The following is a 26,150-nucleotide window of genomic DNA, read 5'->3' as shown; positions in this document are numbered from 1 at the left end:
GGCAGACTCTTAAAAAAAAAAAAAAAAAAGTCTTTTATAATCCATTCAAGCCATCAGCATCATCCACACAGTGGGAGCATCCAGAAAGAACCATAAATACATTTGTGAGCCTTTGGAGCCTACTAATAACATGTACATATTAGCTAGGTATGTGGTGACTCCAGGGGAGTACTTAAAAGAGGCAGCCCATATGCTTACAAGGTGTAGCTGTCTTTAACAATGGGAATCAGCTGGTCACGTCCTGTCTGTCCCTTTATTGTGAATTTATGCCTTCTTAAAGAGGCCAGGACCTAGGTCATAGGCCCACGTCGAGAGCAGGCTGCACCCCTGGCTGCCCATTCCCACTCTTGAGGACATCTGTCTGGCAAAGAACATACCTGGAGATGATTTTGTGAAAAGTATAGCGGAAGTCTCGGTTCCGATAGGCATAGACGATGGGATTGACAACTGAGTTGGCATGTGACAGGAGAATGGCCATGTTCATTGCCCATTTGGGCTTATCCTTAGCCCGAGCTGGCTGGAAAAGAGTGACACAGTTGATGGCGTGTACCGGCAACCAGCACAGAGCAAAAATCCCAACGATCATGGCCAGGGACTTGGCTGCATGGATCTCCCGCTGGATGATGGTCCTTGAGTGGTCCATCAGCTCAGTGCGCTGAAGCTGCTTGCAGGCCACCATGAAGATATTGATGTAGATCACCAGCATAATGAGCAGTGGGGGCAGGACACACCCAAAGAAGTTGAAATAGACCATGTAGCTCATGGGGACCACATTCTCAAAAAGACACTTCACGAGGCAACAGCTTTCGTTTGTGGCTCCATCCCAGGGTTCCGTGCAGTTGTTGATGGCACTGTCTTTACTGTTCCACCCCAGGAATGGAGTCAGTCCGATGCCAAAGGCAAGGACCCAGAGGCCAGCAATGACTCCTCTCGCTCGGGGCCCAGTGACCAAACTCTTATACCTGTTCAAAAGAACATCATCTGTTATCGTCAGCTTGCAGTACTCTGTAACCAGAGTCCAAGACCCCCACCTCTGCTTTTGTTCCACGGTCTTTCCCCATGACAACCTTTCAGGTTCACCCTCAAAGGGCACCACAGCCTTTTACCCTCAACATGAAACCCGCAAAATCAGTATGAACAGTTTTGCTCTAACAAGCTCAATAAGATTTTCATTCTTGACTTACTAGCTCATCTCTGTTGGCCACAACGGTCGGTGGGAAGTGGGAGAAGTCTCAGAGGGTGCTTTCTAATTACCCACATACCGACTTAGGAGCACAGGTCTTCTATAAGGCGCTGCTCAAAGTGGTGAGCTACGTCAGTAAACAGAACACACAAGATCCATGCTTTTCAAAAGCTTACATTCTAGTGGGCGGGGGGGGGGGGGGGGAACGACTTATAACGAACAACAAACGTATATCAGTAAGTTGTATGATATGTTAGAAGGAGAGGTGTGGTGTGAAAAGAGAAAAAGCAGAGTAAGGAAGACCAAGACTGGCAGGGACTGCGGTTTTCAAGAGGATGTTCCAAGGCAGCTTCATCAGTAAGGTGCCATCTGAACTAAAGTTGAGGAAGTGAGAATTGGAGCCCCCAGGAGTCACCACTCCTTGGTGGCTCTGGGCAAGAATCCTTCTGGTCCCCCACAAATACACAAGAGATCGGAGCCAGACAATGGGAAGAATCCTCCCTGAATACCTCTGGAAACCGCTAGAGAACAACACTTCTGGTGATGCCCCTCTCTCTGTTAGCAGCAAAGTGGATAAAAACTGGGAAATAACTTAGCAAATATGAAATCACTCTTAGTAATTTTAAACCTTTAAAATCTTAGTTAAAATTGCGAGAAATCACAATACACAATGTAGGCATTCTGCCATGAACTAGTCCACATATGGTTAACAGCAAAGCTATAAAGTTGGCTATTAATAATTGATCAATAATACGTATTCAATGTAATATATTGAGGAAATGAAAGAAAATCCTTCCTTAACCTCTAGGAAGAAAATGGGGAACTAATTCGATACACATTACCTTAAGACCTGTCTACGGGAAGTGTCCAATTTCCTGTGCCTGCAGTATAAAGCCTATACTTCTCAGCATGACCCACAGAACCCTCCAGGCCTCAGCCCCACCTACCCAGTGCCTGCCATTCCTAGCCAGCGGCTCCCTCCTGGCCCATGCTGCTCGCAACACCGATGAAACACCTGTTCCTATTTCAAGGCTCACCTCCTGTCCTGATCACCTGTCAGGCTGACGTGGCCACTCCCACTCTCTGGCCCCAGACACACACCTGGCATACAGCTTGTTTATCTGTTATGTGTGTTTTCCCCTCAACTAGAATGTCAACCTCCTGAGGACTAGGACCTTGTCCCTTTGTATTGGTATCCCAGGACCTAGCACGGTGTTTGACATGTATAGTGGGTTCTTAATAATATGGCCATTATGAATACATATCTGATTTGTTGTCAAATCGGTTTAAAAGAAGATTCTACTTAGGAATACCTGATGCTATGGCCTGGACAGGCAGGAGAACCAGTACCGTTTGTTGAGGAAGTTAACAGAGACCTTGACTGGTAAGTGACCATGATCCCTAATCTTTTCTGCTCCCAAGAAGGGCAGCTCTCAGCAATTGGCAGCTCAGTTGTGGGGCCTTTACTACAAACGACCTGCTGGGCTCAGTTGCTCACTGAATTTTCCTTAGCCAAGAAATCCATCTATTTCTAAACCCTTTCTGTTCCCTTCCTCATTCAGGAATGTACAGCCATTCCTTACAAAAATGTTATTCCTGTCCATTACCTCACCAGAGAATCTATTAGTCTCTGCAGGATAACAAGGCAGCCTCCCTAAAAGCCAGGCACTTAGAATCACAGGAATTTAGATTTATGAGGCAGGTCCTCAGAGATCAACAGTCCTGCCCGTTCTCTTTTGTTGTTCACAGGACTCAACTGTATTTAATCAAGTACTGTTGAATATAGGCTAGTCCTGAGCCGGGATGAACTGTATATTGGCTAAGCAAATCCTCTTGTAGGTGATGGTCTAGGGGGGCTAAATGAGGTGGTTCGGTCAATGAGACAAAAAGTCTGCGAGGGTACTTCCGGGAAAGATGTTTACTTCTTGATGAAAGGAGGGGGACCCATGAGGAGAGCCCTTCCCCATGCCCATCCCTTTCTGCTCTTGATGCTCTTACGGGAGGCTGTGGTGCCTACAGCTGCAGCAACTGTCTTACGACCACGCGGGCTGGCCTGGAGACAAAGCAAATGGCAAAGCAGAAGGAAAGAAACCCCAGAACCATCATGGCTATGGCTCCACCTTCTAGTTAAGAGATCATTAAATGTCGATTTCTGAAGCTACTGGTAACCTGCAGCCAAAAGCATACGAACTGGAAGGGACTCTTCTCTCTTCTAATCAAAGTTCTCTCGTTTTACAAATGAGGAAACAGATACAAAGTCTGTGAGTGACAAAAGCAATATGAGAACCAAAGAGCAAAGCTAGGTCAGGACTCTCAAGCCTGTGTACCTTGCACCATATTACACTGCTGTTGTACTTGACATTTTTTAAAGCAATATTAGACACCGAGTATTCTGTACATGGAGGGATCACGGGGTGGCTTCCCACTAGAGTTCAAAACAAAACTGGAATTCACAAAGCTGCTGGATGCTGCAAATGTGAAAAACTACCTTTTTTATAAATGTTTATTTTTCAGAGAGAGCGCAAGCAGGGGAGGGGCAGAGAGAGGACTAGAGAGAGAATCCCAAGCAGGCTCTAGACCTCCAGCACAGAGCCTTGCGTGGGGCTTGAACGCACAAACTGTGAAACCATGACCTGAGCCAGAATCAAGAGTCTGACGCTCAACTGACTGAGCCACCCAGATGCCCGTGACAAACTACTTTTATGCTAAATTGGCTTAGATAAGGAGAAGCAGAAGATTCCATCAGGGGAGCAGCTGGTCACCACTTTGTGAACCCCCAAACACAGCCTCTCTTCCCTGTTATTTCATGCAGAGTTCTTTCTTTGTACCAAGCACTCTGCTGTCACTGGAAACATAATCATAGCCCTCGTGGGTTGTAAAGCTAACGAAAGAGACAGAAAGTAAACAAGTAAACACGCAGATGTGTAATTACAAATCAGAATGAGTTTGGCCAAACCAAAATGAATAGGATGCAGATAAGAGAAAAACAGGAAGACTGTGGACATAGGATGTCAGGGAAGGCTTCTTAAGCAGAGCTAAAGGTTTCAAAGGAGTAAAAAATTTGAAGAGTGGGGAGAAGAGCATTCCAGGCAGAGAGAATGGAATAAGGCTTTCGGACAGGAAAGGATTTCACTTTCCTAAAGAAGCAAAAGGAAATGTGAGTGACCGAAGATCGGGCAGGGCCAGCCACAGGCCATGGGAAGGAAACTCGATTTTGATATTCCAAATGCCTTGGGAAGCTGTTGAAGGCTTTTAAGTGGGAATGGTAGTAACTTACGTTTTATAAAGCTCATGGTATGGAGACTGAATTTTAGGGAAGCAAGAAGGAAAGAAGGGAAGATGGGTTGCAAGGAGATGAACATCAAGAAAACAGTGGATGTCAGTATCCTGATGAAGACAGTCAGTAGAGAGAGAAGATGGAGGGAAAAGGCAAGATTATTAGGGAGCTACGAACCTGAGAAGGTTGGAGGGTGTGGGTCCAGTGCACATGTGAAGGGACACTTCTCTGCTGTGGCTCAAGTAAGGACAACAGGGACAGCGCAGGAGGGGAGGGCTGGGTGGTCAAAAGGCAGGGGCAGCAGCCCTTTTGAGAGCTGCTGTCCCCTAAGATGCTCGGGAAGAAAAGTCACTCCCTAAGGGTGAGGGCATGGCTAGGGTCCTTGAGTGGTCTCGGGAGTGGAAGCGGGAGCTCACTAGAAAAATGTGGCGAAGAGAGTGCGGCAGGGGGCACCTGGGTGGCTCAGTCGGTTGAGCATCTGACTTCAGCTCAGGTCATGATCTCACAGTTGACGAGTTTGAGCTCCACATCGGGCTCTGTGCTGACAGCTCGGAGCCCGGAGCCTGCTTCAGATTCTGTGTCTCCCTTTCTCTCTGCGCCTCCCCTGCTCATGCTCTGTCTCTCTCTGTCTCAAAAATAAATAAACACTGAAACAAATTTTTTTTAAACAAAAAAAATGTGGCGGGATGGTGGCCACTGTGGCTTTAACAGTGGTTAACCGTGGTACAACAACTGTTGTTGATGAGATACAGGCTGCATCGTGGAATCGGGAGACCAAAGGAGAGAGAGAAAGACTGAGGAGACCAAAGACTTGAGACCAGGGTGCGGGTGGGTGGTGCGGTTGGCACGAATAAGGGGAGCAGGGGGGGTGGCAGCAGGGCGGGGAGAGGACAGGGGCAGTGTGTCTGGACATGCGAAACACCAAAGTTCCATGTCTACCCTGGAAAGGAGAGTGGAGAGAACCAAGAGAAAGCTCAAGCCCAAGTCCCCACCTGAGGTCTAGGTGTAAGCAGAAATAGGGGAAACCGTGTCCTTGGGGATGCAGATCTGGATCAAGGCCAGGTGGCCAAGGGAACGTTCAGAGAAGAGGTCAAAGAAATAGGGGTGCGGTGGTGACCCAGAGAGCACAGTGCTTGGGAAGGCGAGGTGGGACTTTGGGTCTAGTCAGCCAGGGAATGTAGAGAGCATTGTGGGGTTGAAAATTAACAATTAGGGGCGCCTGGGTGGCTCAGTTGGCTAAGTGTCTGACTCTTGGTTTCAGCTCAGGTCATGATTTCACAGTTTGTGACTTCGAGCCCCACCTCGGGCTCTGTGCTGATAGTGCAGAATCTGCTTGGAATTCTCTCTGCCTCTCTCAAAATAAATAAACAAAGTGTTAAAAAGAAGAAGAAGAAGAAGAAGAAGAAGAAGAAGAAGAAGAAGAAGAAAATTAACTGAATTATTGTTAATTGGCTGGGCTAAATACTTGGCTAAAGCTGACACTGAAGCCACGTCTCCCTTTTCATCTTTAATATGCCAATGGCACTTGAAACTCTAAAGTAGAAAAAAAAAGTTTATCATTCCTGTCTTTTTAAAAACATTTATTTGAGAGAGAGAGAGAGAGACAGAGAGAGAGAGAGAGAGCGCACAAGTTGGGGAGGGGCAGAGAGAGAGGGAGAAAGAGGATCCAAAGTCGGCTCCATGCTGACAGCAGAGAGCCTGACGGGCTCAAACTCACAAACCGTGAGATCAGATGCTTAACCGACTGGGCCACCCAGGCGCCCCATCATTCCCACTTAATCTAAGACAAGTCTTCCTTCCTCACTTCCTCCCAACTGGTAGATAGAATGGGAACATTCTGGCAGCCTTTGAACCACACGAGCCAACGCTAGGTTTTGGAGACGTGTACCTACAGGCCCCCTCCCCCAGCCGTACAGAACCGCAGTAACACGGAGCCTCTGCTGTCTAAGCGCCGCCTCCGCACAGCCCGCCCGACCCATCCCACTCAGACCAGGCCTCCGAGGTCAGGGCTGCTCTCTCTCCTGTTTACAGATGCAGACACTGAGGCTCTGAGAGGTCACGTGATTGGCCTCTGCCCCTGACTGCAGTCAGGACACAAACTCAAACAAACCTGACTCCAATTTTGCCAAAGGGAGTCGTTTTCCCGCTCGGGAACATACAACTCCTCCACAGATCCCAGCTCCCGCCTCCACTGGTCCCTCAGCCACGGGCCCACCATGGGTGCAGCCAGCCGTGGGTCTGCTGCTTCACCTTCTCCCCTGCCAGAGCTGCTCTCTGGGTCCAGGGAGCCTCCCCTGTGGAGCCAGCCACATGGGAATTAAAGGCTTGAAGGATGGGGGCCCTGCTACTTTCTTGGGAAGCAGTCCTTAAAAGGCAGCAAAGAGACTTCCTGTATTCTGTTGGAGGACACAGCCAGGCCCACAGGAGCAGCGTGGGCTCCAGAAATGAAAGCAATTTTAGCGCTGGGGCTCCAGTACCTATAATGGCACAACAGTATCCATGAGGCCTGTGCCTGGGCCCAGGTGGGAGAAAGAGATGTTGGAGAAAGCACACAGGTGTCCCTGCACTGGGCAGGATGCTGGAAGGGATGACCTCCGGGGTCTCTGGCATTCACGAAGGCTCTAGCAGCCTCCTGCCCTGTCTTCTCATCTCCTTCCATCTGGGCCCCCATCCTTTTCCTAAATGCTGGCCTCCTTCCTTGGCCCCACCTCTTGCTTGCAGATTTCATGCTTTGCTCCTTATACACCAGTGGCTCCCAGAACATCCTCCTGTGTGTGTGTGTGTGTGTGTGTGTGTGTGTGTGTGTGTGTATGTCCCCAAAACATTCCTGAAAGGCAGGGGCCAAGTGTTTTCCTGCATCTGCCCCTATGCTGGTCTCTGCTCTGCCACGGAGGGCCCCGAACACAGTAGTAAGGGCCGCAAAGCCGGACGTCTGCCCCAAACACAGGAGGTGTAAATAAAAGGCGATGAAGAGATGAATAAAGGAAGCATAAGCAGCTTTATTATTCCAAACAAGCAGGAACAATTGTATCCCACACAAAAAGGGTGTTCTGGGCAAGTCCACGTTCTGGGAAATGCACTGCTGTGCACGAAGCGGTGCTGTGATCCACCCGCTCTCCATAGAAGGGGCTCATTAGCTAAGGAGATTGATAGGAAAACAGTCACATGGGGGGAATCAACAAAGGGAACAGTGTGGACGCTGAGGTTACATAACGAAAGAGGAATCGCCAAGTGCCGCATAACAAGTGCTGGCCTATTTCTGGGGCAGGGTCTCCTCCCTCTCTGGCTCTGCAGCCTTGGCTCAAATCAGGCCACCTTCTTGGTCTCAGAGATCAGAGTGCCCAGCTCTGAGGAGCTCCTAGTTCAGCACATGCCTGAGGGCAGCTACCCCGGGCAGTGGCCCGGGGGCTGTGCAGCATCTGTGCTCTGGCATCAAAAAATGACACTGGGGCAACTGGCTCACTTAGTCACCGGAGCGTGTGACTCTTGATCTCTGGGTCCTGAGTTCGAGCCCCATGTCGGGTGTAGAGCTTACTTAAAAGCTTTAGGGGTGCCTGGGTGGCTTAAGTGTCGGTTAAGTCGGTTAAGTGTCCAACTTCAGCTCAGGTCATAATCTCATGGTTTGTGGGTTTGAGCCCCGTGTTGGGCTCTCTGTTGACAGCTCAGGGCCTGGAGCCTGCTTTGGATTGTCTACCTTGCTCTCTGCAACCCCCCCCTCAAAAATAAACATTAAAAAAAATTGGGGAGGGGGTGCCTGGATGGCTCAGTCAGTTAAGTGTCTGACTTAGGCTCAGGTCATGATCTCATGGTTTGTGAGTTCAAGCCCCATGTCAGGCTCTGTGCTGACAGCATGGAGCCTGGAGTCTGCTTAGGATTCTGTGTCTCCCTCTCTCTGTGCCCCTTCCCTGCTTGCCCTCTGTCTCTGTCTCTCTCAAAAAGAAAATAAATATTAAAAAAAATTTTTTTTAATAAAGATCTTTAAAAAAGAAAAAAATGAGGATAAAAGTGTCTGCAGAAACTACCGTCCATGCTGCTGGGACCTTCAGCAGATACAATGCGTTCAGAACACTTTACGAATACAGATCTCTTAAGTGAATGCATATGGAGTTCTGCTGCTGTTTCTTGAATCGTTTCCTGTTTGCTTAGGGACTTTTTTCTTTATATTCTGTTTGGCTCACAAATTGTACTCCTCTGTAGGACAAACATTTCTGCTTTAAAGCGTGTAAATAATCTAGTTTTAGAAAACCTCATATTCTCTAAAGGTGCACACGAGTAATGACAGGACTTCCTGTAAAAATGGGCTTAGGGCAGACCCCTCAAAACCTACACAATTTCCTAACTAGACAACTTAACTCAGATCACCTGGGCAGGCAGTTCAGCGGAGCTAGAGGCTGCCACAATGAATATTAAAACGCAACCCAAAAATCTAGTAGATTCTGGCGAAACTTTAATGAGAGCGAGGTCAGTAAGTGCCCAGACAATGCAGATGAAAGAGCTGTTGTGAGCCGAGGGGCTGTGATGAAATGGGCACGGTGGGCAGGGCGGCCAGCCACGCCAGGACCACAGGCTGGGATGTGGCTTTCTGAGGAAGCAGGCCCAGATACAGGCACCGTTTGTTTTTTTATTCCTCCCCATTCCTGGGAGCCCACAGGGGATCGGGCAACACAGCAGTCAAACGGAGGGCTTTTTCCTCTTCTGCTGAACCACGAGACTACTCCCCCATCCCAACTCCTTTTTCCTGGAAGAATCCATAGATGAACCAAGGCAGTGTGCCCCGAGCCAGCACGCTTCCCTCTTCACCCGTGACACGTACCGGAGCTCACGCTGCGGGAATTCGCACAGAAGCAGACCAGTGTGGACCGAAGTCCACTGCTGTGCTCCCCGGGCACCTCCGGGTTCCCACGGCACCCCTCCCCAAATACCTCCCACGAAGCCCTGTTTGCTGTCTCCTCCCGCGGAAGCATGCGCAATGGCAAGCCTGTTTCGTTCACTGTTGAATCCAAAACACCAATAATGGGCCTGGCACACAAGTGCTGAATAGAAGCCTGAATTTATAAGAAGAGAACAGAACTCTGGCTTCTTAATCACATATTACGTGTTTTAACACCCACTTGGTAGCTCTAAACAAAACAAGGCACGGGGCGGGGGGAGCATGTGAACAGTCTTGAGCTTCAGCTTCTAGTTCACAAGAGGCCGTCTTGTAAAAGAGGGAAATCTTTACGCTGAGTAGTTGCTTCCGTTTTTCAGATTTCTCATGGTACCAAACTAAAAAGGTTTTTAAAAAGTTGTCATGGACAGAAACATAAAAAAAAAAAAATTTAAAGGGGCACCTGGGTGGCTCAGTCAATTGAGTGTCTGACTTTAGCTCAGGTCATGATCTCACAGTTCGTGGGTTCGAGCCCCCGTGTCAGACTCTGCACTAGCAGCTCAGAGCCTGGAGACTGCTTCAGATTCTGTGTCTCCCTCCCTCCCCCCACCTCTCTGTCCCTCCCCCACTCGTACTCTGTCTCTATCTCAAAAATAAATAAACATAAAAAATTTCTGTTTTCAAGTTGTCATGGACAGAAAGAGAATTTGAGTAGCACTGTATCTAGTCAAGAAATAGAATACATAGCCAAAAACCTTCCCACAAAGAAAACTTAAGACCCGGATGACTCCACAAATGAATTCTATGAAACATTTGAAAAACAGATAAAACCATTCTTACACAGAAAGAAGAGACGCTATTTGGTTCTGTTTATATGAACTTCAGGTCTGGGAGTGGGAAGAAGGTCTCTCATTTACCATTTACGGTAAATGTATTGAGGGCCATCTGCCTTGTCCCCGCGGTCACGGTCTGGGATGGTCCTGGCTGTAGTGTACAGGGCAGGCTGACAAAAGGACAGTGCCTGCCTACCCAGCAGATAACAGGCTATGGTCACCAGAGCTTACCTTCAGGCTGTGCGCTTCTGATGAGGCTGGGGCCCTCAGCTACTCCGGCTCCTGGCAGGGATGGGGAGGGGATTCTCCTCTACTCTAACAAGTTCAGACGTATCTGAATCCCAGCGGTGGACCTGACTGGGGCCTGAGCTGAGACCACTGCCACACGTAAAGGTGGTCAGAAAGGATGCCGGGTGACCTTCTCAGTCGCCCAAGAACAACGGACGATGAGTATGGGTGGCAGAAAAGAAAGTTTTCCCCACCAGCTTACTATGGCAAGGAGACAGTCCAGAATGGTCTGATAGCGATTAAACCCACTGAGATTAAAGATGGAGACCAGGACCAGGTCTCCCAGAGTTCATCTTTGAGGCTGTTTTTTGGTGAGTCTCCTATTATGGTTTCACGTATCGGGTGTGACCCAGGGACAGATCATGGTTGCTGGGCTCCAGACTCTGATTTTCAAGTGAAATAAGAGTCCCTAAGAGAAAGGGCCCCTGCCTGACACCGAACAAGAGAATAAAAAAATACCTTGTCTCCTCTCCCATGGCTAGGGTTAAAACACACTGCTTCAGATACAACATTATTTGTCAAAAGCATCGGCCTCTCTATACACAAACCGTCAGAACATCAGGAGGCACGTATTATCGATGTGTCCCATTACTGATGCTGTCAACTTGGATCACCTGGTTATCATGGTGTCTGCCAGATTTCTCCACTGTAACTATTTTTCCCTTTGTAATTAGTAGATATCTTGTAACAGATACTCCGAGACTTTAAATATCTTGCTTCTCATCAGACTTTCACCAATGAGTTTTAGCACCTATTGATGATTCTTGCCCGAACGGGTTATTACTATGATTGTTGCCAAATGATGACTTAACTCAAGCATTCCTACTCATTAATTAGATGGCGTTCCACTGTAAGCAAGAGGTCTTCAACTCATTATTAAAAAAAAAAAGAAAATCTCCTAGTTCTGTTCATTGTGAGGGCGTAGAAAAAAGGACACTCGAGTAGCAATGAGCACACGGACCCATACCATTCTCCACTGAAAAGGAAACAGGGCTCCTTGGAAAAATGGCTGATCTAAAGGTGGAAAATAAAATGTGAGCTTGAAAAATCTTTCTGTGGCAGGAAGTAAGAAGTGCTCACAAAATTGATGAGAACGCTTACAGAAGTGAATTTGAATGGGCTCCCACTGGCCAATTCTGGGCCTCAAAACGAAAAACACAAATGGATGATAACACATTGAATGAAAATAATATTCTGTAAGTCCATACTAAGATTTTAAAAAAATAATTTAAGGAAGAGCAGAGAAAAGGCAAAACTCTTCTTTTTTTTTTAAATTTTTTTTTCAATGTTTTTTATTTATTTTTGGGACAGAGAGAGACAGAGCATGAACGGGGGAGGGGCAGAGAGAGAGGGAGACACAGAATCGGAAGCAGGCTCCAGGCTCCGAGCCATCAGCCCAGAGCCTGACGCGGGGCTCGAACTCACGGACCGTGAGATCGTGACCTGGCTGAAGTCGGACGCTTAACCGACTGCGCCACCCAGGCGCCCCGGCAAAACTCTTCTTTATGAAGAATGCCAACCAATAAAGGTGGAAGGAATGAAAAGAAAGAAAATTACCATTTTACATGGTAATAACGTACTCAGGCAAGAATCCTCAATGAACCCGGGCTATGAAAACATACCCTTACAGTGACAAGCCCCGGCAGACAACCAGCTGTAACCCAGTGATGAGATTTAGCAACCCAATAATGGGACACACTGAGATCGCTTGCCCTCTCGTGTGATGGGCTGAAACAGACATAATGTCAAGAGAGCTGGGCCCTTATCCTAAAGCACTGGGAATATTACATAAACAAAAGGAGGTGCCATCAGGTTTTCATTTTAGAAAGACTACTGTTATATATGAAGAATGGGCTAACAGGGTGAGCATAGATGCAGAGAGACCAGACAGGATTTTCCTGGAACAGGGTAGAAGTAGAGACAAGACCAAAGAGAAGTGATTGGGGACTGATTTCAGAAGTGTAAATGACAGGACCTGTTCTTTTTAATTTTTTTTTTAATGTTTATTTTTGAGAGAGAGAGAGAGAGAGAGAGAGAGAGAGAGAGACAGAGTGCGAGCGGGGGAGGGGCAGAGAGGAAGGGAGACACAGAATACAGAGCAGGCTCCAGGCTCTGAGCTGTCAGCACACAGTCCAACGCAGGGCTTGAACCCACGAGCTGCAAGATCATGACCTGAGCCGAAGGGGGGCACTTAACCAACTGAGCCACCCAGGCGCCCTGACAGGACCTGTTCTTTAATGTCTTTCAATAAAGCTTTATAATTCTCTACGTTAGAAAAAATAAAGCAGTTGAAGTCTATCCTGAGGGGATTTATTCTACAGACCTACATCACTCTAGAGCATACATGTGGTTTCCTTTATTCACAGAACTGTGTGTTAGATCTGAGGGAAAGAACTCCAGGACCTCGATCATCTAAAATTATGAAAGATCTAACAGCACATTTTTTAAAATTGTTTTATTTTTTTTAATTTTTGAGAGAGACATAGTGTGAGCGCAGGAGGGGCAAAGAAAGAGGGAGACACAGAATCTGAAGCAGGCTCCAGGCTCTGAGCTGTCAGCACAGAGCCCGATGTGGGGCTCGAACTCACAAACCGTGAGATCGTGACCTGAACCAAAGTCAGATGTTTAACTGACTGAGCCACCCAGGCACCCCCTACCAGTCACATTTTTGAAATCTCAGGTATTGGCATGTACCAACAATCTGTACAGCTCGAGGGCATGACAGTGTAGGGGTGAATAGGATTGGAAATTATTCGTGTTTAGAGGGTGTCTGAAATTGAGAACCAGACAGATCCATCTACTCTGAACCTACATGTGGCCCGAAAGAAAGTGGATCCCAAAGATTACAGGAGGGGAAGTTGTGAATTATGTCCATATTCAAATGGAGATCAAAGAAGCCCAAGCCAAGAATTATGGACTGACAGGGACAGCTGTGGATTGAACAAAAGTTCATTCTAAAAGGGCTATTTTGAAGGTTAGAATTCTGACTTTGGAGGAACTAAGGTGATTGGCAGTGGAAGGAATCACATATAAAATCCCTTAAGTAAAAATTAATTGACTTAAACTTTTTTAATTAAAAAAAAAAAACAAAAACAGAAGGTTTGGCAGTGGTATTGAAATCAGCATTGGAAATCAAGACGTCATATACAAAAAGCTGCTCCCGGAAGTTTGTGGGTGGTAGGACCGGAGCAAAACAGGCAGTAAACCAAGAAGGTGAGGCTCAGAGAGGGGAAAGAAGCCTGAATACGTTTAGTGGACGGAAGGAGCCTGCAGACCAAGAGGCTGCCATGCACGAGGCTGGGAGTAAGAACCTTGCTGGGCTCCCAGGAAGCAGGCAGACGTGTGTCCAGAGCCAGGTGGAAGGACCACCCAGCCCAAACTCTCCAAGCTCCAAACTCAGCCACCTACTGTTATTGCTCAACCTGCAGGCACCTTAACCATAACCCATGCAACGCCTTCCCAAAGCCCCCATGTTTGGGGGGACGGTGCCACCTGGCTGACCAGGAATCTCGGGAGTCACCTTGGACTCCTCCCGCTTCCCCCATGCCTAACATCCAACCAAGTCAGCAAGTCCTCTTAAGCCTGTCCCCAAAGACCCCAGCCTCTAGTCACAACACCTCACTCAACTTGTGGTGTCAATACAGACACAATGGGCACAGACACAGGCTGACTGCTTATTTCACACCCTAAGTCCCACCCTGCCTGGCCCTGACGAGCCACGTCTTTGGTCCTTGTTCGCTGACTGTGGTCCCAGGGCCCATATTTGGTTCTTAGGGTTCTTTCCTGTCCTCGTCTCTGGGCTGTGGAGCTTCACCTATGGCCCCTCTGCCCCGAACTCTGTCAGACCCTTTGGCTGGCATCAGACATCAACCTCCCCCGGTGCAGACATTCAGAGTTTATGCATATCGGGGCGCCTGGGTGGCTCAGTCGGTTGGGCGTCCAACTTCGGCTCAGGTCACGATCTCGCGGCCCGTGAGTTCGAGCCCCGCGTCGGGCTCTGTGCTGACTGCTCAGAGCCTGGAGCCTGTTTCAGATTCTGTGTCTCCCTCTCTCTCTGACCCTCCCCCGTTCATGCTCTGTCTCTGTCTCAAAAAAAATAAATAAATAAACGTTTAAAAAAAACAGAGTTTACGCATATCAAATATCTTGACTCTGCCTCCAACAACATGGCCTCATGGCCCTGGCCATGCTTTCTTCCTTCACACCTTGATGACAACTGGCAACCCTATGTACCCTTGACCCCTCCTGCCCTTCCCCCTTGCTGTCCGCCACAGTGACTGTTTTATAATGCAAACCTGACCATGTCAAACTCCTGATTAAAATCCTACATTGGCTCTCCAGGTCCCACTTAATTGTCACTTCTCAGAAAATCCCACTTAAATGACAGTAGAGAAGTACAAAAGGAAATAAATTCATAACCTAAAATTCCTAAAAATGGAAGCAGAGGGGAACATCAGCAAACCAGAGATTTTGAGGAGTTTCTAGAAACCAGAAGGCAGATAGGTCGTCAGGATGGGGTATGCGTAGCCCTACATCAGAAAGAGAGATGGCCAATAAAAAAATAAAAATAAATTTTAAAAATGTTTAAAAAATGCGATGCCTGGGTGGCTCAGTCGGTTAAGCGTCCAACGTCGGCTGAGGTCATGATCTCACAGTTCATGGGTTCGAGCCCCGCATCAGGCTCTGTGCGAACAGCTCAGAGCCTGGAGCCTGCTTCGGATTCTGTGTCTCCCTCACTCTCTACCCCTTCCCCACTCATGCTGTCTCTGCCTCAAAAATAAATTAAAAAATAATAATAATAATAAATGTTTTTAAAAAAGCAGGGGCAGGGCGCCTGGGTGGCTCAGTCAGTTAAGTGTCCGACTTCAGCTCAGGTCATGATCTCGCAGTTTGTGGGTTCGAGCCCCACAGTGGGCTGACAGCTCAGAGCCTGGAGCTTCCGATTCTGTGTCTCCCTCCCTCTCTGCCCCTCCCCTGATCGCTCACTCTCTCTCAAAAATAAATAAACATTAAAAAAAATTTTTAAAGAAAAGAAAAAGAAACAGATGGCCAGGGGAGAAGCTCCAGGCCAGCAGAGAGCAGGTGCCAGAAGGGGATTTAAAGAAAAGCAGGAATCAAGGGGAAGACTCCCTGTGGACCAGCTGTGGGCTGCCTCACTGGCCCCACTGTTGTCCCCTATCTCCCATGGAGCACTGACCCCTCACTCTCCACTCTCTCCCCAAACTGCAGCTTGAGACCTTGTGATGGAGGAGGGGATGGGAGGAAGTTTCAATTATATACACTTTGTGAAGTTGTCTGAACCTCATGGATCCAAAAGAGGTTTTTTTCAAAACCGACTCAAAAAGTTTTCACCTCAAAAGCAAAAATATGAATGCTAAAATAAAATTTAAAAATAGGGTAACTAGGGAGGAAAAGTCAAAGAATTCTTCCAGAGGAGAATAAAAAGTTAAACTATTGGAAAGTCATATCTAAGAGAACTTTTAAGAGACAAAGATAAGTCAAGGAGAAAAAGTCTCCATGCATCAGTTAAGAATCCCAGAAGGAGGGACGCCTGGGTGGCTCAGTTGGTTACGCGTCTGACTCTTGATTTCAGCTCAGGTCGTGATCTCATGGTTCGTGGGATTCTCTGTCTCCCTCTCTCTCTGTCCATTCCCCACTCATACGCTCTCTGTCTCAAAATAAATAAAAAACTGAAAGAAAAAAAAAAAAGAATCCCAGAAGAACAGAGAAAAGGGAGATAAGAAAAGGATCAAAAAAATATTCTTTATCAGAATCTTAGAACTAAAGACAGACCTAAGTCTTCAGATTGGGAAGGTTCACCAGGAAGTTTCACCCCCAGTGAAGGAGAAAAACTGAAGGTCAGTATTCAGACCCAGCCTCCAGAACACCAAGCAAAGGCAAGTGGTCCCAATGGCTTCCAGAGAGGAAGTACAGGTTACAAATAGGAATCACCACACATGAGACTTCTTGGGCACCACTGGGCGTTGCAGCAATGCCTTTACACTTCTGAATGGCATCCAGTCACACTACCTGTGACACGTGAGAAGTAAAAACACCATTGGCATAAAAGACCCCAGAACGTTTATCTCCCATGTCCGGAAAAAGTCACCTACGGGTATGTATACAGACAAACAAATATGGAATCCCAGAAAGAGGGAAGAAAACGTGGAACGTGCGGAGAGGCAGAACAACTCCCAGAGTACAGGACGACACCACAGGACCATCGTATGGCACGCCGAGAGGGCCCGTTAGGTCAGCCAGCAATGGGGATGATGAAGAAGTCGGATCATCCTAAGGATCTGGGAAGCCATGCTCTTCCTGGAACTTTCTCTTAATTTCCAGGTGGGTAACTCACCATCTAAACATGAAGCCAACTACAGTGGGGGGTAGTTTTGAGCAGCAGATAGCACGTAAAAAATAGAATTCATCTGACCTGGCCACTGGCACCGCGTCCTGGGGATGCAGAGTTTAGCGATGGGAGTGCACGCCCTAGTCCAATCGTTCTGCTCTGCTCTGCTCTGGGGTGGAATAAATCCACAAGTCAAACATTCGAAATGCCGTTCATCGGTTTCCAGTTTACAGAAACTCTCCGCAGGGTTCAGGAAACGTTATTACAGTTACGGAATAAAATGCAAATGGCATTAACCTTGATAATGTAAAAGTTCTGCTATAATCTGAATGTGTCCAATGTAGCATTCGAAAAGGCACAAGAAACAGCCATTACCGCTGATGGGCAATTTGGGAAACCACAGATCAGAGATGGAGACTGACTTTCCACAGTTTGTCATTTTGTAAAACACTTGGTTTCTTCACAACAGCATGAATTACCTTTTCGAAAGTAAAACCTCCACTGGGTAGGCAGGGTGCTGAAAGCCAGTGGGAGGCGGAGAGACACGGGGGCGCGGGGGCCTGCTGGCGGTTTTACTTTTCCTGGGGTTTCTTGACAAGTAACAGATCTTGCCTACAACTGATGGAATTAGAAATCGGGGCTGAAATATGATCCCCAGAAAAATATCCAAATGTAACAAAAAACTGGGAGGACCAGGGTGGGAAAGAGGGCGTGTGGCCCTCCCGTGACCTGGGAGAGAGTCAACAGATTCTATTTAAAGATGGCAGCACAGACCCAGGTGTCACCCAGAGGGTAGTGACCCTCGGAGGAGATGCCAACAGAAATGGTCTGGTGAGGGCCGAGGGAGGGGAGACTTTTGCACGTGGCTCCAGCTCAGCTCAAAATTCTCTTCCTCCCACTCACCCCCATACAAAACCTCAGCTTCAGCCCTCGAGGAAAAGCACTCCCCCTCCTTCGGCCCAGGACGTGTTAGAGGGCCACCACGGAGCCCGTGACACTCTGTTCTCAACCTGAATTCTTTCAACGAAGGCACGTTTGCTACCAGCCATCAAGTTCTGGCTGCCCAAGGCAGCGTCTCATCAGCCTGTCAGCCTCAGAGATCAAGAGCACAACCTGTTGATGCCCTTGGGGAGAGTAACGAGGTCCGGAGCCCAAGTCCTGAAGGGTCAGTAAGGAACTCGAGCATTAGGAAAGGCCAGGCCTCCGTTTCACCATCTGAGGAGAAAGGAGGCAGGCAGGAGATCCTCTACAGGTCCTCGCCACCGTCAGTTCTGTGCCATTTCACGCACGAGGGCCAACGTACGGCCTTCTTCTCCCTCATTCGGCCACATTACTGCCTAGCTACAATCTTCTTTGTCCTGCACAACGTCTACAGAGTCCCAATCACAAGTTGCTGGTGTCCTCATCCACCCGCTGCTAGAAGGGACCCCTCGCCTGTTCTTGGACGACCATGGTACTTTCCCTTCAGCCGCTCGCATGCCGGCTTAAGGGCTCCCAGAAAGACGCACTACACCGCTGTGGCAGCTGTGTGACCCTGGGCTAATCATAACCCTCTGAGCCTTGATTTCCTCATCTGCGAAGCGAGGAAAGTAACCGAGTTTGCCCCCCTAAGAGTTGTAAGGATCAGAGGAGATCAGGCACATGTACTGCCAGATGTGCAGAAAAGCCTTCTGAGTGGCTGCTGTCCACAATATTAAAAATTCTGATGTCTGGAGTAGCTGAGGGCCTACGTCCTCGTGTCTGTCCCTGTAGCATATGTATGTCCATGCTGTGCTCACAAGCAGACAGAACAAAAGAGTGTGTGATGTGGAGACTGGGTCCTGCGAGTGCGTGGCGGGGAGGGCCCAAGAGGCTGGAGACCCCATGCGTGAAGTCACAGAGGAAGGAGCAGATTGCCTGTCCTGTGAAAATGTCGGTAACCTCTGTCCCTTTGCACACACTCATTCGTCATGTGATCAAAGGAGCAAACCACCCATGCTTTTCGGAATTCCATGGAAATGCTGCTAAAACACTAAGTCAGGGCCATGTCCCTTCCAGACACACACAGAGTGGCGCAGGCTGTGGCCTGATCTGCACGGGAGCTCCGGGCCATGGCTGGCCTCAGATGGCCACGTGGACCCTCCTTCCCTGACCCTTCAGGTGCTCTTGCCGACAATCCTGAGTCCTCAGAGGCTGCCCTGTGGCTCCCAGATGCTCCTGGATGACTGTCCAGCTGGTTGGACGCTACCCCCAGTGAGGGGACAGGACCTCCAGGTACCTCACCTCCAGACTGGATCACCCTGGTTCTGAGACAGCTCTTGTGGGCCTTACTGACCAGACCAGACCAGACGCTTGTGCCAGCAAGGAACTAACCCACCCAGGAACGAGCCCTGGGTCAGGCTGGAACTTCCCACTAGTACTTCTGGACATGGGCTCAGACTCCAGCAACTGTCGCATCTGCTGCTGGTTTAATGTGCTGGCTCGGGGCTGAGGAGTGTCACTCACGGGGGTGGTTATAACAGCAGAGGGGCACCCAAGTCCTAGGTGACTTTTCTGCCAGTTCTGAGAGCCACGCTCCCTTGTGTGGGTAACAGGATGGCCCTAGGACTGACTCAAACCTGCTCTCCCCCGGCCGGCCCTCACCCACAGCACCTGCTGGTTCTCCAAAGGCCACTCCTCCCCGTTCTCCCTCAGGCCTGTGACAGCCTGTCAGAAGATGGTGTCCCCCCCCTTCCTTCATTAAAACTTCTGGACCATCTTTTTTCTGACATCCTTTTACCAGAGAGCTCCGCCCCTTGCCTGCATCCGCCACCTCAGACTGTCCTCCCGCCCAACACTGTGCCAGCGTCCCCCAGCACAAGCTCTTCACCCAGTGACTCACACAGTCCCCCAAAATATGGGTGCCTACCCCATGCCAGGCAGCATGCCAGGGCTGGGGGCGGGAATTCAAGAACAAGCCCCTCCCAGGGGTCACAGAGCTCCTGCTCGGGGCAGAAAGGGACTACAACTCACGACCAAGGAAAGATGTACTTTAGGGAGAGTCAGTGACAGACAAGCTCAGGGGCCAGGCGAAGCCTCTGCAGGCGAGGAGGCGAGAGGCGGCACAAAGACCAGCTGGGGAAAGAGCCCGGCCCGGCGGGGCTGTGTGGGCGAGGCGGGAAGGGGCGAGAGGCGGGTGGGCAGAAGCCAGTTAGCACAGGATCCTGAGGCCCGGGTTAAGCAGGGGACTGATGGGATCCGATTTGAGGCTCAAACCCTCCTCTCTGGCAGCATTCTGGAGAACGGCAGTGGGGGGGCCGGGTGGACTCCACGCCCCGCCCCCCCCACCCCCACCCTGCATCTCTGCCTCCATCTTCACTTGGCCTCCTCCTTCTTCTCTGCGTGTCTAGTTTCTTTTTTTTAATTTTTTTTTTCAACGTTTTTTATTTTTATTTTTGGGACAGAGAGAGACAGAGCATGAACGGGGGAGGGGCAGAGAGAGAGGGAGACACAGAAGCGGAAACAGGCTCCAGGCTCCGAGCCATCAGCCCGGAGCCTGACGCGGGGCTCGAACTCACGGACCGCGAGATCGTGACCTGGCTGAAGTCGGACGCTTAACCGACTGCGCCACCCAGGCGCCCCATCTGCGTGTCTAGTTTCAAGGATGTGATGGCATCTAGGGGCCACCAGATAGCTAATCCAGGCTAAACTCCTCCTCCCAAGATCCGCGTAAGGGAACATTCATTCCTTTCCCACATAAGGTGATTCCAGGGATTAGAACATGGACGTCATTCGGGGGAGCCACCATGCAACCCACTACAATGGGAATGGTCTGGAAGAGAAAGAGGACACTGATGCACAAGACAGAGGACTTCCCAAGGAGTGTCCTTGGGATGGCCGGAGGGATGCGACCCAGACCTGAAAATCTTTCCTAGCTTTACTTCAAAACAGCACTGAAGATGAATTTTATCATATGGGATTTGTACAATGTTAAAAAGAAAAGGGGCAGGGCGACTGGGTGGCTGAGTTGGTTAAGCGTCTGCCTTTGGCTCAGGTCATGATCTCACAGTTTGTGGGTTTGAGCCCCGCATCAGGCTCTGTGCTGACAGCTCAGGGCCTGGAGCCTGTTTCGGATTCTGTGTCTCCCTCTCTCTCTCTCTGCCCCTCCCCCGCTCATGCTCTGTCTCTCTCTCAAAAATGAATAAACGTTAAAAAAAATTATAAAAAAGAAAAAAAGGGGGGCATCTGGGTGGCTCAGTCAGTTAAGCATCCAACTCTTGATTTCAGCTCAGGTCATGATCTCACAGATCATGAGTTCGAGCCCCGAGATAGCACAGAGCCTGCTTGAGATTCTCTCTCTCTGCCCCTCTTCTGCTCGCTTGTTCTCTCAAAATAAACTTAAAAAAAAAGAAAAAGAAAAAAATTTTTGTAAGAACACTCCAAAACCCCTGCCAACCCCTACCCTACAGCTAAGGGAGCCTCAGTGGAGGACACATGTCACCCCAGGCAGTCTTGCTAAGATGTCAGTCCCCACCTCACAGACCGGCCATGTTGGAAAAAGAACTTTAAAGCCTCCATGTAGCAAAGGGAACAGGGAGGGTGAGAGGGTCAGGGTCCATGGACAGAACAGACAGACACACCCTCTTCCATTCAGAGGACCAATCCAGCCAACAAAACACTCCCCGGAAAACACCCTCCTTCAGCTGCACTGGGGAAACAGCTGGCCTTCGGCCGACTGGAGACTCAACACCACCGGACACTGAGTCCAGGAGCAAGGCAGGGCACGCCCCCAGACAGAGGCGAGTCACACAGTCACCCTGCCACACAGCTCAACTGGGGGTGTGGCACGAAGGGGAACCGGATTAGACTAGGGGGGAGGAAGTACTCCTGCCAGGTGAAGTGGACTGAGGGTGAAGTGAGGGGGGTGGGGAGCAGCTGTGGGCAGACACGGCCCCTCCCCTCCCCTCCCCCTTGGCATGCCCCCACCTCCACCCTCCCATGCCCCCCACCCCCCCCCCCCATTCCTCCCCACCCCCATCCCTGAAGGCTCCCACCTCCCCCTCCTCCCCCCCTTCACCCCACCCCGACAGGCTCCCACCTCCTCCCTCCTCCCCTTCCCCCCAGGCACGCCCCCACCCCCAGCAGCAAGGGAGCCTCCACTCCCAGCTCTGCTGCGTGTGCTGCCCCCCAACTCTGCACCGGTGTGGGGGGGACCCTCTGCCAGGGCCAGCCTCTGAACTGCGTGGACCTGAACTAGATTCTGTTTGTAGACACCCCTCACTCTGAAGACCAGGGACAGTGCCTGGTGTGAGCAGACACTCCTCCTTTTCAAGTTCAGCCAAAGTTGTCATTTCTGTGCCTGGCATCACCTTGGGGCTCCCCTTTCTCTCTGCACTGTGATCTCCCCAATGTTACTAAACGCCTTGGCAACCGGGCGGCAGGTGGGGGCTATGGTCTCCGCGGCCTTGAGCTGCTTACAGCCGACCACTCTGGCCTCGCACTCAGAGTCCTGGGGCACGGATGCCTTTGGAGCCCCCCTCCCCCACCCGTGAACTGGTCCAAGGACTTGCCAGTTCCTCAGTTAAAGATACCGATAACTGGAATCCCCCCGCCATGCCCCACCCCACAGATTCTGACTCAGGAGGACCCGGGAGGGCCCTGTAATCTGCATCTCAGCCTGCTGGGGGCGGGGGGTGTCATACTCCCCAGAAGCAGGAAGCGCTCACAGCTGAGGGAAGGAGACCGATCTGCCCTCTGCCCGGGCAACAGCCCCCAGGAGCACTCAGGAGCCCTGAGAACCCACACCCTCTTCAGCCCTTGAGGGTGGGGGTCGGTGCCAGGGACAGGTCCCCTTCCCAGGGCTGGGAGTTAGGGCTGCTGGCACACACCTCTTCCAGACCTCTGAACTCCCGTGGGCAGGCACGGATGAGCCCTTGCACCTCTCCACTGACCATTCTTCCCGTCCTTCTCCTACATCTCGCCCTCCTTCCCTTGGCAAATGCAAAGAAGTTAGGGGCTTGTGATTCACATTTCTTTCCCCTTAACACACCCACACCCATTTTTTTTTTTTTTTAAGACCCCACCCAACGCCAGGACAAGAACTAACAGATTGAAACTCCTATGGAGCTTCCGGCTCCATGGGGCAGAGGGGATCCTTCCAGTACCTCCCGGTGAGCTGGGGGCTTGTGACTGCCTGCTGGACACAAACAGTCCCAAAGGCCATCAAGTAACCAACATGAAGACCAAGAGGCAGAAAGGTGACTCCTAAGAGACTATGCCATGCGGCCCCAAGTCCCGGAAATCCCTGGGCTCTTTCACACCTGACGGGATGCGTGAGGCCCCCTGGTCAGATGCCAAGGGCAGCAGTACATGGAAAGGCCCAGACATGCAGATTGGGCTCACAGCCCGGCCAAGCAGGAGCTTCCTGTTCCCAGGAGCACAACCAGGGACCCAGGACACAACCCACAACAGGCAGGCTCAACATGTCTGCCTGCTAAAGAGGCTTCTAGGAACATTCTCCCGGTTAATTCCTCCAAACACATATCCCTTACAACCACCAATTTACTGCAGGCAGGATCTGCTTCCAGAAACAGCACTCCACTTTCTGCCCACATCCCAAACACTGACACCACACACAACCCTGCAAGGCAGCCTGAGGGCACAGTGGGAATATGGTGCCAACTCTGAGTTCAAGTCCTGGCTCTGACACTCATTCCAGAAGCACCATGCTGAGCAAGACTCATCTCCCAGGGGCACCATCCCCTCATCTACAAGAGGCAGGTACCTACCCTCTGGAATCACTGCAAGAATGGAAGGATAAAAGTTTAATATCAACTGCCTCAATAAATTCCTTCCCTTCCCGCCAATTCCTGTAACTCAGTTTCCTTTCTCAGCTCCAACCCAAAGAGATCCCAAGCTCACCTGACGCAGAAATGCCAAAGAGGCCCAGGCACAGAAGACAGAAAATAATTTTAATAAGCCCTAAGGCTCCCTGATACTCTTGCCCTCAAGTGCTCACCTTTTTAATTTTTTATTAAAAAATTTTTTAACATCTATTTCTTTGTGAGAGACAGGAGACAGAGCGTGAGCGAGGGAGGGGCAGAGAGAGAGGAGGGACACAGAATCTGAAGCAGGCTCCAGGCTCCGAGCTGTCAGCAGAGCTGGACGTGGGCTAGGACCGGGAGATCCTGACCTGAGCCGAAGTCGGATGCTTAACCACTGAGCCACCCAGGTGCCCCTCAAATGCTCAGCTTTGAACCTGATCATCAGCTACACCTGGGGCTTCATCCCCTGAACGCTACATTTTCTCACCGGGTGAAAGAGACCACCCTTAAGTTTTCCAGTTTTCCGAAATCCAGGTGGCACTTCCCCGCCCTGCTGGGACAGGGCAGTGGAGGGTAAACAAGGTTACACAACGGGCATGCAGCTCTCAGGCTGTTCGTGCTGGCCAACGGGGCAGCACTTTGGCTTTTAAAGTGTACGGAGGTGATTTGAGTCCCCATTTAGCATGCAGGCACAGATGCTCCTAGTGTTCCCTAGGGTTAATTGGGTCCTTCCCCAACCGCACCCCAACCCCCGCCCGCATTTTGTGGCAGGTACATTCAGAACTTGGGTCTCGAGTCGTGTCCATTCTGACAATGCAAAGCCCCAGTGTTCAGGGCTGTCCCCTGGAACCGCCCCAGCCTCCCGGACCGCCAGCACGCACAGGGTCGTGTCTGCCCGCTGCTCTGGACTGCGGATGAGGGGTGGAAGGAAACAGTCTGGGGGCCCCCGCTCTGTGTCGGCAGCGGGTGACGAGTGAGAGGAAACAGTTATCGCCACAGAGGAGGAGATACGATCACCAAACCTCCTGCGCCCGTGCCCCCACCAGCCCGCTGGGGTGGCGCTTTCCCTGGAGTTTCCACCGCGGGCCGGCGACCGGGGACCTCACTCCCCAGAACTCCTAGCGCTGTCCCTACGCAGGTCCCCCTAAAAACACGTGCGCATCCAGGGGCGCAGCGGCCTCCAGGGTCCTGTCTCAGGCACCAGGAGGGTCTGGGCAGCCCGGCGCACGTGTCCCTCTAGGCTGGGAACCCGAAGTCGGAGCGCACCGCGCGACTCGGCCAGCAACCTGGGCCTGGAGCGGGGCCCCGGGGTCGGGGACGCCGCGCGCCTCACCTGAGCGGGACGCGGACGGCCAGGTACCTGTCGACGGCCACGGCCAAGAGGCTGAAGATGGAGCTCTGCGTGAGCACGAGCACGAAGCATGCGAGGAAGAGGCAGCTGTGGAAGTCGGTGCAGAAGCCCAGGCTGATGGTGATGGCAAACGGGATGGCGAACAGCCCCACGGCCACGTCGGCCGCCGCCAGGGACACCAGGAAGTAGTTGGTGGGCGTCTGCAGCGCGCTCGACGTGCCCACCGCGACGCACACCAGCACATTGCCCGCCACTGACAGCGCGGCGATGGCCAGCTCCAGCGCCACATACAGCGCGTCCTGCGTCTCCAGCGGCATGGCCGGGCCGACCCGGCCCCGACGTCGCCTACCCGGGCCGCGCTAGGCGCGGGGCAGCCGCGTGGGCGCCGCCGGGCACGGCCGGAGCGCCCGCACCGCGCGTCCGCCAGCCGCGTCTGACCCGCCAGGCTCGCGCGCTCGGGACCCGGGCTCCGGGGGCGGGACCGCGGGGAGGCGGCGACGCCCATTGGCCGGTGCGCCCGCCCGTCTCGGACCCCCGGCGGAGCACCGCCCCTTCTCCCGAGCCCAAGTCTGCGCCCGCGCGGGGCCACAGGGGTCTCGGCAGCACGCGGCCGGGCGCGGGCGATGGATCCCGAGGCGTCGTGCGGTGGCGCTATCTGGCCAAGTCAAGTTCCCCAACTTTCTCTAAGGCTCCAAATCTGTGGGTGTGTCCCGGGCGGTCTCACTGTCTGCCAAGCGGCGCGGCGCGGCGCACGCAGAGCCCGGGCCGCCCCAGAGACAAGGACTCTGCGGGAGGGAGGGAGGGACGGAGGGAGGGGGGGGCCGCCCGCCAGGACGCCTGCCCTGCCCCCCAGCCACTCCGCGGTCGGGCGCGGCGAGTTGAGGATCTGAAGCCCTTGGGGGGGCTCTCCCACCCGAACCCTGGGCACCCCACTGGTCAGGCAGGGCTCGCCTTGCAAACTGGACAAGATGCCGCAGGAGGGGACGAGGGGCCTGAACTCGCAGGCCTCCTTAGGCCGTACGTTGCCACCTGACCTGTCCCTTCGGGCCGCGGCACCCCGACGGCAAGGATCGCTCTGGGACGCTGAGGCTCTGCGGCACCCCTACCCCATGCACCCAGCACGCCTGGCTCCCTGGCCTCACCTGCTCTTCTGTCCTCCCGGCCACTGCCCAGGCGTCTCCAGCTCTGCCTTCTCCTACCTCCTCTCCACGTCCTTCGCT

General features: G+C 51.4%; 1 protein-coding gene across 1 annotated transcript; it reads right to left on the bottom strand.

The window, feature by feature from the left end:
- Window positions 1-45: 45 nt before the first annotated feature.
- ADORA2B (adenosine A2b receptor) lies at window positions 46-25,372 on the bottom strand. Its single transcript, XM_049638078.1, has 2 exons — window positions 24,913-25,372; window positions 46-962 (listed from the first exon to the last, which is right to left on the bottom strand). Exons 1-2 carry the CDS (start codon window positions 25,245-25,247, stop codon window positions 296-298), a joined length of 1,002 nt encoding a protein of 333 aa, XP_049494035.1. The 5' UTR covers window positions 25,248-25,372; the 3' UTR covers window positions 46-295.
- Window positions 25,373-26,150: the final 778 nt, after the last annotated feature.

Source organism: Panthera uncia, chromosome E1 (assembly GCF_023721935.1).
Source record: "Panthera uncia isolate 11264 chromosome E1, Puncia_PCG_1.0, whole genome shotgun sequence".
In the NCBI taxonomy this organism is placed as follows: Eukaryota; Metazoa; Chordata; class Mammalia; order Carnivora; family Felidae; genus Panthera; species Panthera uncia.
Note: the sequence above shows the minus strand (reverse complement) of the source record. Positions and strands in the feature narration are given on the sequence as shown.